General features: G+C 53.3%; 1 protein-coding gene across 1 annotated transcript in view; it reads left to right on the forward strand.

The window, feature by feature from the left end:
* NPTX2 (neuronal pentraxin II) overlaps positions 1–12,111 on the forward strand; it is a 15,616-nt gene extending 3,505 nt beyond the window's left edge. Inside the window, exons 3-7 of the mRNA XM_011957014.1 lie at positions 5–114; positions 1,784–2,000; positions 7,089–7,333; positions 9,363–9,542; positions 10,663–12,111. Coding sequence (XP_011812404.1) covers positions 5–114; positions 1,784–2,000; positions 7,089–7,333; positions 9,363–9,542; positions 10,663–10,890 — 980 coding nt within the window. The 3' untranslated portion in view covers positions 10,891–12,111. The remainder of the gene's footprint in view (positions 1–4; positions 115–1,783; positions 2,001–7,088; positions 7,334–9,362; positions 9,543–10,662) is intronic.
* The last annotated feature ends 1,199 nt before the right edge of the window (positions 12,112–13,310 follow it).

Below are 13,310 nucleotides of genomic sequence, written 5' to 3' on the forward strand. Positions count from 1 at the left end.
ACAGGGGCCACAGGCAAGGACACTATGGGCGACCTACCGCGGGACCCCGGCCACGTCGTGGAGCAGCTCAGCCGCTCGCTGCAGACCCTCAAGGACCGCCTGGAGAGCCTCGAGGTAGCGGCCCGCGGGGAGTGCGGGGGACCTGGAAAGGGGACGCCCCCGAGTCGGGGGCGGAAGACACAGGAGGAAGGGGAAAGAGGTCCTGGCCCTGGGGAGGGTGTGATCGTCCGTGGGGTGAGCTGGACTTGAAGGTGAAAGGCGGGGGTCTAGATCCAGCTCGGGAACTCCGCTGCGTGGTATCCCTTCCCACACCGCTGCTCTTGCTGGAAGGAAACGTTTAAATTCCACCCCCGCGCTCCGGGACTGCCGGCGGGCTCCGCGGAGCACTACCCGAGGTCCGGGCTGGCGAACACAGACGGCCAAGCCGCGGGCGCCAAATACCGGGGACGCGGTAGCCTCTATCCTCTTGCAAATGTCCAAATCTCTGCGAGCCGGGAGGAGCTCCCGCGCGGGAGGCTGCCGCGGGAGGTCAGCTGCCCCGGGCATCTGGTGTTTCTATAAATCAGGTCAGGCTGGACTAGAGGGGGCGGAAGTCTGGGGATGGGGGTTGCAGGGAGGCGAGGGCAGGGGGTCACCGGAGACCCCAGAGCGCGCATTGGAGGTAACCTCTGGTTAACTTCAAAGACTCCCCTGCCTACGAGTTGGGTCACATTAAGATGCCCTTCCGGATTGGTCCCTTCAGGGGAGGGAACCTTATTCCCTTCTCTCTCTCTCCCGCCACGGAGGGAAGATGCGTGCAGTTTGGAACTTTGAGAGAAAAATCTTCAATTATTTTTAATCTTTAGGCTCCACCCTTTTTAAGAAGTGTGGACATTGCTGCTAATAGCCTTTGTGAAAATACTTCTCAGCAAAACTAGGTTTAAATTACAGGTGGTAATTATTGCAAAAATGACTCGAGGGTTTCTTTTGGCATGAGAGCTGAATACAGTATTTCCAGCATCTGTATATCCCCCGATTCATTGTGATTGCTAACAGCTAACATTTCTGGAGCACTAAATAAGTCAGGCACATTATTTAGTTTTTTAATCCTTGCAACAATGAATGGCATGAGGCAGATCCCATTGTGTGCATTTCACAATTTGGAACACTTTGTGGAGAAGGGTAAATAGCTTGCCATGAACTTATGGGCAGGCAGCCTGCCACAGCCTCCAGAACCACATGATGGTAGAGGAGAAAAAGAAATAGGAAGTGAGGATTTAGAAACAGCATTAAAAACAAAGATTGCTGGAGTTCAGAATAGCAACGTTTTAGATCTGTCATTTTCCAGAAACATCTCTGCATGCATAGTTATTTACCTTCGTGCCAGACCGGAACTTGGGGGCTGTTTTCATTTGTAGGTGAAAGCTCCTTGGCTTTCTGTAACCATCGATTTACTCTTAAAAAAAGGAGAAAATCCTAGAGCTGCGTTTTGGTATCTACCCAGCATAGAATTATAGGTGTTGGTTAGAATGTTGACTTTTTAGTAAGAGGAGAAAAACAGCTTTTTGAGAAGGGAAAATGAGATTCACAAGTTTCAAATATTGCAGCAAAGTAATTCTTGTCTGACTTTGAAATCTTTTCCATACCAAAACAGCATCAGTGAGATGCTCCCCTGCCTGCCAGTGGCACAATTCAGTTCTTAGTTTTGGAAGCTTCTCCCTATGTGGTCGGGCCATCACAGCCACATTTCACAATTTCTTTTTGACTCTTTGTGTGCTCCTCCCTTCTCCCCGGTGGCTGAAAGCACCAGCTCAGAGCAAACGTGTCCAATGCTGGGCTGCCCGGCGACTTCCGCGAAGTGCTCCAGCGGCGGCTGGGGGAGCTGGAGAGGCAGCTTCTGCGCAAGGTGGCAGAGCTGGAGGATGAAAAGTCCCTGCTGCACAATGAGACGTCTGCTCACCGGCAGAAGACCGAGAGCACCCTGAACGCGCTGCTGCAGAGGGTCACCGAGCTGGAGCGAGGTGTGTGCCTGGCCTGTTTCTCTGTCTGGGAGTGGCCTGATTTTCACCACTTGTGGTCAGACATGTGATTCCAGTTGATGGACAGCAGGGATTGTGACACCACATGGGCCTGGTTCCTGGGTGTGTAAGCAAATAATAAAGGTAACTGAGCATGGTCATCTCAGGAATGAGCTGCCAGTCCCCAGCCCCACTGGCATTATCCAGGGAAAAGTGAATGTGCCCAGGACCAACTTCGATAAGCAACCACAGGGGCATTTCAGTCCCTTCTTAACTAGTCCTGGCAGCAAATTCTTCATCTTTCTCTTCTCTGCTCACACTGTGGTGAGTAAGTTTCTCCTACAGGAGACAGAGAGGGAGGGATCAGGGGATAATTCAGATTGCATCATCAACCCCCAAACCACTGGGTGGCTTGGGTGTGAAGTTGTAGGTTTGCCTGTAGTGGGTGTTTATAGGACTGGCATTTTCCCAGAGGCACTAACCTGATGAAGCCACTTCCCCGTGACTCCGTTCCATGCACTGATAGGAGGATGCCCAATAGCAGAACATCCAATGACCTTGGCCGAGGTGGTGCAGATGGAGAAGGGGCTGGTGTTACTGTTCCATTTTACAGCCAGCATCCACAAGCCACGGGTCTCTTTCATCCCTTTCCTAGTCTCTTCCTCCAGAAAAACCCATCTTTTCTTCCTTGCCCTTCTCAGAAAAACGTGAGTATGGCTTACCTGTTAGATTCTTGAGTTTCCAAAACATCCTCCTCTCTGTCTCCCCTTTGTTGCTGGGTGGCCTCAGGAGCCATCCCTGAAGGGAAAGCAGCCTCTGCTGTGACCCTCCTCCCATGACAGGAGGAGGGAGCATCTAGGCACAGGTGAGCGTGGCTCCGTGGACCCCGCCTGAGCCACAGTGGATCCTCGGGACGGCCAGGGCTTTGGAGCTGGCACACTAAAGGTAGTTTGTCTCTCGAAAGGGGAGCTGTGGAATGAGAGGAGGGCTCTGTGAGAGACTTTGATGGCTGTAAATCCCCCTCTGCACAGTGGCCAAGTTGCCACAAGGAGGTGGGTAAACAGCAGAATCCTGAGCCAGAGCCTCAGTTGTGCCAGGCGGGAGCTCAGACTCCTGGTATACCCGTTTCGTAGATGAGAAAAACAATCTGTTCTCAGCGGGACATGTATCTTTTGGGGAGAGGGGCCCAAAGTGGGGCCTGGGCCACTAGCTGGTAAACAGTGACAGTCACATCAACCTGCACCTCCCCCTTTTCTTTCTCTGACTCAAGGCCGATGTCATTTCACTGGGCTTACTCCTAAGGTAAGCAATCATCACAGCTTTGGCCACCCAGAAGCTGCCACTTCGTGACTGTCCCTTTCGTCCCCAGCCTGTCCGTTACCAGCCAGAAAGAAACAGTCTGGACTCAGGCCCCGTCAGCCTGACTCTTGATCCTTTAGTTTCCCAGAAAGCCCTCAGAGCTCGTCTGGCACAGAGGGGAAGCTCACCTCTACGAGGGGAAAAACCCTGCTGGCCATTTATGCACCCCAGAGAGGCAGCTCAGTCTTTCTTCATCCTGCCATGGGAAAGCTAGAATCCTTCTGTAAGCTCCACCAACTCAGCTCTGGGATGTGCTTTAAGGAAAGTGATCATCTGCAGACCAGTTTATCTTCTGGGCAATTCTGAGTTTATATTTGTCCTGTTTGTGACAATTGTAGAGAGATGTGTAAACGCCCAGTCCCCCAAATGTACTGTGATTGGAAACGAGGCCAAGTTTCTTAGACACATCCAGCTGAATCCCGAGTAGCTAGACCTCAACCTCATGACAGGCAGGGGGCCTTGGTGGGGAGACTCTGGCCTTTGGTCCATCAGCCTCCACCCCTTGGGGACCAGATGCTCAACTGTGAGTTCCACACTTGGCATTCTGTAACCCCTGCCACGACCCTGCAAGGTAGGTATTAGTTCAGACGAGGGACTCAAGTCAGAGAGCTGAAGCGATGCCTGCGTTCCCATCGCCAGCAGATTGCAGACCTGGGAGTGAAGTTGGTGGAGCCCCCAGAGGGGTGATGGAGGCTGCAGCCTGGAGCGGAGCGGTGTGTAGGCCTCAGCCCTGCTGGGTCGAGGCTCTTTGGAGCCCCGAGCAAACACCTGACCCCTGGCATATGGATGCCCCTGCCTCCCGGGGCCCAGGGTTGCTTGCTTTTCTGTGCTGCAAGACCTGCTCCTCTGCAAGGGCCTCCAGAGTCCGGGCCAGCTGTCCAGGCACCGCCTGGCTCAGTGTTGAAAGAAACGTTGCTGCTGAGAAAACCAAAGCTGCCTCTCTTCCAGCCCCAGGCTGCCCACCCCCTGCTGAACCTTTCTGCCACCTGCAGTGTTTGATTTATTGGTCAGGCCTTTTAATTCCTTAATTGGTTTTAACCAAGTTTCCTCCAAACCGCCAAGCTGTTTTGTTTAAATAAAAGGCACTGGCTCTCAGGGTACAGGCCCCCTCCTCTGCCCCTCGGTTCTCCCAGCTCTAATTAAACCTATCTGTTGTCACCAAGCTGACAGTATTACCCACACAGTCGTATCAGATTGGCAAGGCTGCCCTCCCACAAGTATAGCAGCCATTTCTCTTTATTAGACAATGATGCCTTCATTAAGGACATGGTCATTTGACACTTGAAGATTAAGTGCGAGTGGCTACGTGTCTTGGAAAGAGGGACTTCTGGCCCCTGGCCTATCATTCACTAGCTGTGTGACCTTGGATACGTCACCTCACTTCGCTGAGCCTCCGAGCCTCAACTATGCAACCTGCAAAAATGGGAGAGTAGGGACATTCTGGTTCTCTCTCTCAGTTTTGTTTTTCAGCCTAATGAGGGACTAGTCCCAGCTTTCACTCTGGCCTGGCCCCTTGGCTTCTTGGGTGAGCAGATCTTCCCCAGCCCTTGCCAGGTGCCCGGCAGCTCCGCAGTGGCATCGAGAGGTGCCCATCCTTAGGAGGTCAGGAGCAATCAGGAGACCACCACTGGCAGATGTGAGTACACACAACACGTGAAGCCCAGGTTCTAGAATGTACACACTGCCTGTTCCAGAGAAGTTAGAAAGGGGATAGTGGGTTCTGCTGTGCTCCTTTGCAGAAACCCTCCTTAGATAGATGTGAACTGCGGCCCCTGAGAGCCTTTCATGTGTATTACTTACTCTGAGGGAAAATGAGTTTGGGGGATTGTGGTGGAGAAAGGTTCTGCTCATGTTCTGCAGAAGGGACTGATTTAACTCCACAGTGACACAGGCAGTTCTGGCTTCAGAGAGCCCGCCTGTCTCTGATGGCCTCAGAGACTGTCTGAGCCCTTGTGGATGCTTAACCAACACTTGTTGAATGAGTGAAGGGCGTTTAGATTCCTTCAACGGCAGGGTCTGGTTCTCAAATAAGAGGGCAGCCTTTGCCATGACAGCTGGCACAATCAAACGGTGTCCTACAAACTTTGGAATCTGTGATGCCTGGATAAGGGCTGCTGCTGTGGTTTACTTAATTTTGAACTTCAACCATGGCTGCATTGGAAATTATGTAAACCCATTCTAGAGTTTGTTTTCAAGGATTTTAGAAGCGCCAACGACATAGGGGTGGCCGGTGGATTATCACCAATTCCAGGAAGGTCTGGAAGGGCCAAGGCTCTGGCCAGGTGTGTTCCCCTAAATGAGGAGAGACACCCTGTGGTTCGGTTCCCCTGCCTCCCACTGGCTCCAGACGACAGGAAATGATCAATAAACTCAATCTTCTCTAGAGGAGGAAAAGAGCAAAGTGCTTTTCGTCAGGGATTTAGACCAAAAAGCCACTTCTGAGTTAAGTTGTGGAGTCAAGACCTGGGAGTGGCAATTCTTTCCTGTGAGGAGTGACACAGACTCACTCACTCGACAAGTGTTTATTGGGTTCCTGGATCCCTGTAAGACTTCCTTCTTCTAAGCCCAAGTCCAGAGTTCCTAGATCCTGCCAAGATTTCAAGGAAATATCTGAAGTGATAAGATGTGGCTAAGGAAGCAGTTTCTGGCTTAACATAAGAAAATTAAATCTACCTTTCTTCTGCTCCTTCCTCAAGCTTTCTAGTCATCTAATATGACTTGTGAAAAGAGAGTATTAACTAGAAGGAACCAGAGCTTTTTCTTTTCTTTTCTTTTCTTTTTTTTTTGAGACAGAGCCTCTGTCACCCAGGCGGGAGTGCAGTGATGCAATCATAGCTCACTGCAGCCTGGACCTCCTGGGCTCAAGTGATCCCTACCTCAGCCTCCCGAGTAGGTGGAACCACAGGTGTGTGCCACTCTGCCCAGCTAATTTTTATATTTTTTGTAGAGATGAGGTCTTGCCGTGTTGCCCAGGCTGTTCTCGAACTCCTGGGCTCAAGCAGTCCTCCCACCTCAGCCTCCCAAAGCACTGGGATTACAGGCATGAGCCACTGCTCTTGACTAATTTTTTAATTTTTTGTAGAGACGGGGTCTTGCTATGTTGCACAGGCTGGTCTCGAAGTCTTGGCCGCAAGCAATCCTCCAGCCTCGGCCTCCCAAAATGCTGGTATTATATAGGTGTGAGCCACCACACCCATCCAAGAACATTTTCTCTTCTAGATTTCAGGAGGCCTCTTTTCCTGTCCTAAAAGACGGAGCTAAATTCTCTAACATGCCCCATGCAGTGCCCACCAAATCTTCCTTTTCCTCCCTCTCCTGGGCGTCCCTGGGGTCCCGTACTTGCTGTCACCTGTGTCTGGGATTCTCTTCTGCAGGCCTTTCCGGGCCTTCCCTGCATCCTCTGCCTTCCCTCCCCCAGCCACTCCCCATCTTAGCCGGAGCCACTGCCTGGCCTTCCCTGCATACCTGCTGCTGGTTTCATGTCACCTTCCCCTCCCGAATGTAAGCTCCCTAAGGACATGGACTCCTTCTTGTGTCCTGAATCCTGCTGGACTTCAGCCTTTTATCAGTGGCTGGCATGGAGCGATCTTTGGTCACTTGCTGGAGGGTCCAGCAAGGCTGTGTGAGGGACCTTCTTGAGGATCTAGCAAGATGTGGCTCTGGGCAGTGCTGGTGGGTGGGGGGAGGGGGTGGCCTAACGCGCTGCTGGCCTCTCTTCCTCCCCACCCCCAGGCAACAGCGCCTTTAAGTCACCAGATGCGTTCAAGGTGTCCCTCCCGCTCCGCACAAACTACCTGTACGGCAAGATCAAGAAGACGCTGCCCGAGCTGTACGCCTTCACCATCTGCCTATGGCTGCGGTCCAGCGCCTCGCCGGGCATTGGCACCCCCTTCTCCTATGCGGTGCCGGGGCAGGCCAACGAGATTGTGCTGATCGAGTGGGGCAACAACCCCATCGAGCTGCTCATCAATGACAAGGTGAGGCCCGCCTGCACTGCCACCCTCCCCGGAACCCATTGCGCGGTAGAGGTAGCCACAGTCCCCACCCCGGCCGTCCTCACCACACCGAAGGGGCCCAGACATGGGACTGCGGGGCTGTCCTCCTGGAGGTGGGGATAGCTTTGTACACGCTGGGTGGCTCAGAGGAGCAGGGCAGGGAGGGGCAGCTGTAGCTTGTGGGGGTCTGAGCTGTGAGTCCAACCACGAAGCGGCAGAAGGTCCAGGCACCTAGGCCGTGGAAGGGCAGAAGGAGCAGGTCTCTGCGTGCGGCCTGGATTGAGAGAGGACCTCAGGCCGGTCAGTGAGGGCTGTTCCCCAGGTCCACACTGATTAAGGGGGCGTGTGTGTCTCAGTGTAAGACATTCCTCACGAGCATATTTTGGTGGGGATCAGGTTTCTAGAGATATGATTTACATACAGCAAAATGTACCCATTTTAATGTACAATTCAGGAAGTTTTAACAAAGGCACACAGTTGTGTAACCACCACCAGGATGAAAAAATATAAAACAGTTCCATTGCCCCCCAAAACCTCCTTATACCCTTTCATAGTTAGCTCTGATCCCAGCCCCAGCCCATGGCCACTGCTGACCTGGTATATGTACCCTTAGTATCGCCCTTTCCAGAGCAAATGCCCCTTCTTAATAGACTGCTTGGTTTTGGCATTCAGGAGCGGTCTTCTCAAGAGATCTGCTCCAAGAGCCGGGCATGGGAGCTCATGCCTGTAATCCCAGCGCGTTGAGAGGCCGAGGCAGGAGGATCGCTTGAGCCCAGGAGTTCGAGAGCAGCCTGAGCAACGTAGCAAGACCCCTTCTCTACAAAAAATTAAAAAGTTAGCTAGGTGTGGTGGTGTGCACCTGTAGTTCCAGCTACTTGGGAGGCTGAGGCAGAAGGATGAGTTTGAGCCCAGGATGTCGAGGCTGCAATGAGCTATGATCGCACCACTGTACTCCAGCCTGGGTGACAGAGTGATACCCTGTCTCTTAAAAAAAAAAAAAAAAAAGTCCACTTTGGGCCTCCTGGGGACCTCTCACAGCCCTGCTTCCAAACTTTCATTCTAACGGCAGACTTCATATAACAAAAAGAGCATTCTCAGAACTTGGCCTGATTTGGGCATTTGAGTGACTATGCAAACTCCCTGCCACCCGGACCACCCTGGTGGAGGCGGGGCAGTTCAGTCCCTCACTCTGCTTGTCTTCACTGAACTGCCCTGGGTGGAGTTTGTCGAAGTTTAAGAAATGCTGTGGCATCAGCCTGCTGGGCTCCTCCTAGATAGATCCCGTTGCCTGAACCAGGAGTTAATTGTTCTAAATAACACCCTAGGACACAGTGGGGCTGAGAGCCTTGTTGTCTTCTGGGTTTGGACGGCTTGTAAACATCAACTTCCTGGGAGGGAGGCTTCAGGTTGCTAGGAGACCAGCAGCAACAGTGCGGTGGTTCACAGGCTGGTTCATAGGCGAGCCTGCATGGAAAGTGCTTGCAGGACCGCCAGGGATCCGGCCGGTGGCAGCGTCCTCCCCCCAGTTCCTCGTGCTGTCTGTGAGCTCCCTGCCCACACAGATACTCACACACGTGCCGCTGTGCAGGGAGGACAGGGCACACCCCCAGCACACAGACAGATCCCTGCGTGCCACCACGGAGGTTTGGGACTTGGCGTGAGAAATGAGGATCTCTGGTCTGTTTTCCAAGGAGACTGGCCCAGTGGAGCCCTGACTTCCCGAGGTTCTCTGGCATGGAGAGCTCGGGGCCAGCGTGGGGGTGTTGACCCTCATACCTGCTTGGTCATCAGCCACGCCAGACACCAAAGGTATCCCATTAATGTGAAGGCCGCTCTGGGGTCAGGGTTTCCACCGAGGCTGCCCCCTTTCATGTTCTCCACGTATGACCCCAGGTGACAGGAGGAGCAGTGTGGCCCAGGGGGATTGCGGGGTGTCCTTCCTGTTTCCTGCCCTGGGGAACCCCGAGGACATGGGCCCAGCAGGTCCTTACCTGCACATTGCTGCCCGCAGGTTGCGCAGCTGCCCCTGTTTGTCAGTGATGGCAAGTGGCACCACATCTGTGTCACCTGGACGACACGGGATGGCATGTGGGAGGCATTCCAGGATGGAGAGAAGCTGGGCACTGGGGAGAACCTGGCTCCCTGGCACCCCATCAAGCCTGGGGGAGTGCTGATCCTTGGGCAAGAGCAGGTGGGTGCAGGTGGGCACAGGGCAGGGCAGAGCAGGTGCAGGTGGGTGCAAGGTGGGTGCAAGTTGGGTGCGGGTGGACACAGGTAGGCGCAGGGTGGGTTCAGGGTGGGTGTAGGGTGGCCGTGTACCCTTCCAGGAATGGTGCAAGGAGGGGCTAACCAAGCAGCACGAGGCCAGGCCTGCAGCTGTTCCCGCTCCTGGCCCCAGCTGTTGGCCCCGCAGACCTGGCCACAGTATCCTGACAGCCAGATCAGGGGAGTGAGAACCCCAGCAGCCTGGCCCTTGCTGTCCTGTGGTTAGAGTTTGGGCATGGGGACATGGCCTGCATGGCAGGGATCAGGTGGGTGTGGTTCAAACAGATTCCAAATAGAACCTGGCACAGAGGAATGTGAGTATCCCTGTGGTCATGGGTCATCTCGTGACACAGGCTCCAGCTTCTGTCTGGGAGGAGGCTGAGTGAGGGAGTCTCCTGGAGTGCTCATGGTACTGACTCAGGATTGTGGGGCTGGTGTCTTCCAGGAGTACCTGCTCAGGGTCTCAACCCTGATACCCAGCAAGGGGCACTTAGGTAATCCATGGTGGGTGCTCAGCCCATGTGGGAGACAGGGAAGAAAGGTGGCACCTCAAAGCACCGTCAAGAAACTTACCATCTAGGGGAGGGAATGGCTAAGCTGGCTGTCTGGTCTAGGAGAGATAAGCGTTGGCATTTCAGTCTGTGTATGGGTTTTTGATGATGGGCAGTGGGGAGTAGATGCCAGGTACACTGGGGGGCTTTGAGTCTGGTTCCTCCTTGGCCCACTCCTCCCTCAATTTCCCCTACTACATCTCCTCTGGGAGGGACTAGGAGTCATGAGACCTGGCTGTGATCCTGGCTTTGGGACTTTGAGCAATGTCTCCCCTTACCAGCCTCAGTTTCCCCTGTGTAAAATGGGGAGATTTGAGCAATGCTACCTCCCAGTTCCGACATGCCTGGGAGCTTCAGAACCTGCAGAAACAGGTAGTGTTGGTCAGAGCTTGAGGGGGGGGCATCAGAGAAATGCCCAAATCTCCTGTCTGTACCCCGTGTGCAGGGGGACTTGTGAACCAGCCCTGACGCAGCTGTCTTGTTCCCATTCCCCAGGACACTGTGGGGGGTAGGTTTGATGCCACTCAGGCGTTTGTCGGGGAGCTCAGCCAGTTCAACATATGGGACCGCGTCCTTCGCGCACAAGAAATTGTCAACATCGCCAACTGCTCCACAAACATGCCGGGCAACATCATCCCGTGGGTGGACAATAACGTCGATGTGTTCGGGGGGGCCTCCAAGTGGCCCGTGGAGACGTGCGAGGAGCGTCTCCTTGACTTGTAGCCGCCTTCTCTGTCCAGGAGGCCAGGATCAGGCTGTTGCCATGGAAGTTCAGGGCCATTGACTCCCCCACTTAAACTCTTGCCAGTCTGGGCTCAGGGTCTCTGAGCTCATTCCCCAGGAATCTCTAAGACCAGGGCTAGGGCAGTGTCTGTCACTGGCTGATTTGTTCCCTACCAAGATTCTGTTGCTGTTTGAAGTAGTGCCGGGGTCCCCTGGGAAGATGCCCCAAGCCACGAGTGGGCGGATCTCTACCCTCCTGCTACAAGTGGAGGCAGTTCCAGCAGCCCCTCTTCGGAGCCCATGTAAAGCTATCGCAGCCTGAGCCCTGTTGCCCTCTAGTTCCTTGGTGTCCCGTGCACCCCTTCTGTCTGTCCCCTTTCACGGCTGTGCAGCCATCCTGCTGGAGTGGCCGTGTCCCTTGTGCATTGAGTGCGTCCCCGCTGGTGACTAAGCTTGCAGCAAGCGGCTACCCCCCGATCTGCAAAAGGGCCTCTCCCTTTGTGTTCCATACATTGTGAATCTTCCCATCTGAAGAACGCCCAGCCTGCCCAGACAAAGCCCTGCCCTCCCCAAAGCAGAGGGGCTGTCTGTGTCTCTGGAAAGGGGGCATGGGGGGCGGGGCTCAGAAAGGAGAAGGACTGTGACCTCCGGCCCCTTCTCCCATCATCTCTTCCTTAGACCGATGCTTTGACTGAATCATCACTAGCTATGGCATTAAAAGGCCTCTCTTCTCATCTGGTGCCAAAGGTTCCATTGCAGCTTTTTACAACCATCCGGTGTGGTTTGGAGGATTTTTTTTTTTTTTTCCCCAACAGAAAAGAACAGCCATTAGAAGAAGCCTCCCCTTTTCTGATGTTCCGCCCACTGTGAAGAGTGTGCTTGTTTTAAATTCATGTTGATTCTTGTAAGCAGTGGACTGTCTTCATCAACTATTTCCCTACAGAACTCCTCAAGAAAACAGATCATTTGCCTGGAGACTGACTGAGTGACTCCAGGCTACTCACTGTATTGGACAGGGGTAGTCATTTATTTTAAAGATAAAGTGACAAAGTGGGGAAATTTATAAAGCTAAATATTATATATTTTATTTTTCATACATGTTTGAAGTGCAAATCTGTGGATATTCCATTTGTAGGATCGAGTCGACATGCCCATCCTGACATTGTATGCTACGAGAACTCTTCTGATGATGGAATTTCGATTAAAGTGCGCTGAAAGATGCTTCTGTGTTTGTCTTCCTCATGTTCTGGGGGTGAAGGTGGGAAGGGGTAGGGCTTTGCAACTTCTGGCAGAAGGATGATGGCTCTGGTTTGCCGGAGCCTACATCTGGTGGGTTTGGGGGTGCTGAGGATGGTTAGAGGAGGGTGTGGTCTGGCCGTCCATCCTTCCTATTTCAATGCCTGGCTCAGGCTGCGGGTGCCTGGCAGGCTCTGCCCAGGCTTCTTGCCCCCAGCCCACCCCTGTCTTCTCAACCAGGAGAGCCAGCTTAGCTAGAAGAACTGCAGCCGCCTTCCAGGTGTAGTACCTGCTTAGCATCTACTCCGTGTAGGTGTTCTTTAGACATCATCTCATTGAATCCTCCCTGAATGAGCTAATCCCATTTTACAGGTGAATACACAACAATTAAAGCTATTTTGGGATCATGCAGCCAGTAGAGGATGGAGCTGGGCTCAAAGCTGGCCCATGGCTCCAAGGGCTCTGTTCCTTCCACTGTTCACTCCAAGGCGCCCAGTGCCATTGTGCCCTCCCAGATCGGCCTCTCTGTGCCCACCTGGCCCTGGCAGGTGTGTTGACGGTCTTTCCCCATCCACAATCATTAGATTCCCTGCCCACCACCACCTCTTTCCACTTTTGTAGCTTTACTCTGTCTTGGTAGCTGCAGAATGTAACTTAGTTTGTCCTTTTTCCAAGTAACAATGTCAATTTCTATTATAATCGCGGAGCAGAGCCTAATCTTGGAGCCATCTGACACCGTGCGCCAGATGTACTTGATACGAAGGCTGAAATGGAAGCCGTAACCTCTAAAACCAAGACCGGGAGGTCACAGAGATTCCTGGAGTCTATTTTTGATGTTGTGAAGTATAACTTGGCAAGAACTGAAAACCACTGGTGTTGGGTAGAGCGTGAAATGAGGCCAGATATCCTGCTCAGGGACCTTTGAAACTCAAAAGTGCTGAGACCTGGTGGAGAGCAGTTTGTTTTGAATCCCCTTCATGCTGGAAACACCAGCTACTCAGATCTCCCCCTGAAAGGTGCTGAGGGGTTTCCTCATTTCATATGCATGCCAGGCGCTGAGCCGGCCCAACTGGCTTCCCAGGCGCAGCCTCCCCAAAGAGCATCGCTTTGCATCAGGGCTTTGGAAACCCTGCTGAACCAGATAACTTCCTCCCTGCAACTGGAAGAGCTCTGAGCCCACAACA

The sequence above is a fragment of the Colobus angolensis genome, unplaced genomic scaffold (genome assembly GCF_000951035.1).
Source record: "Colobus angolensis palliatus isolate OR3802 unplaced genomic scaffold, Cang.pa_1.0 Scaffold43, whole genome shotgun sequence".
In the NCBI taxonomy this organism is placed as follows: domain Eukaryota; kingdom Metazoa; phylum Chordata; class Mammalia; order Primates; family Cercopithecidae; genus Colobus; species Colobus angolensis.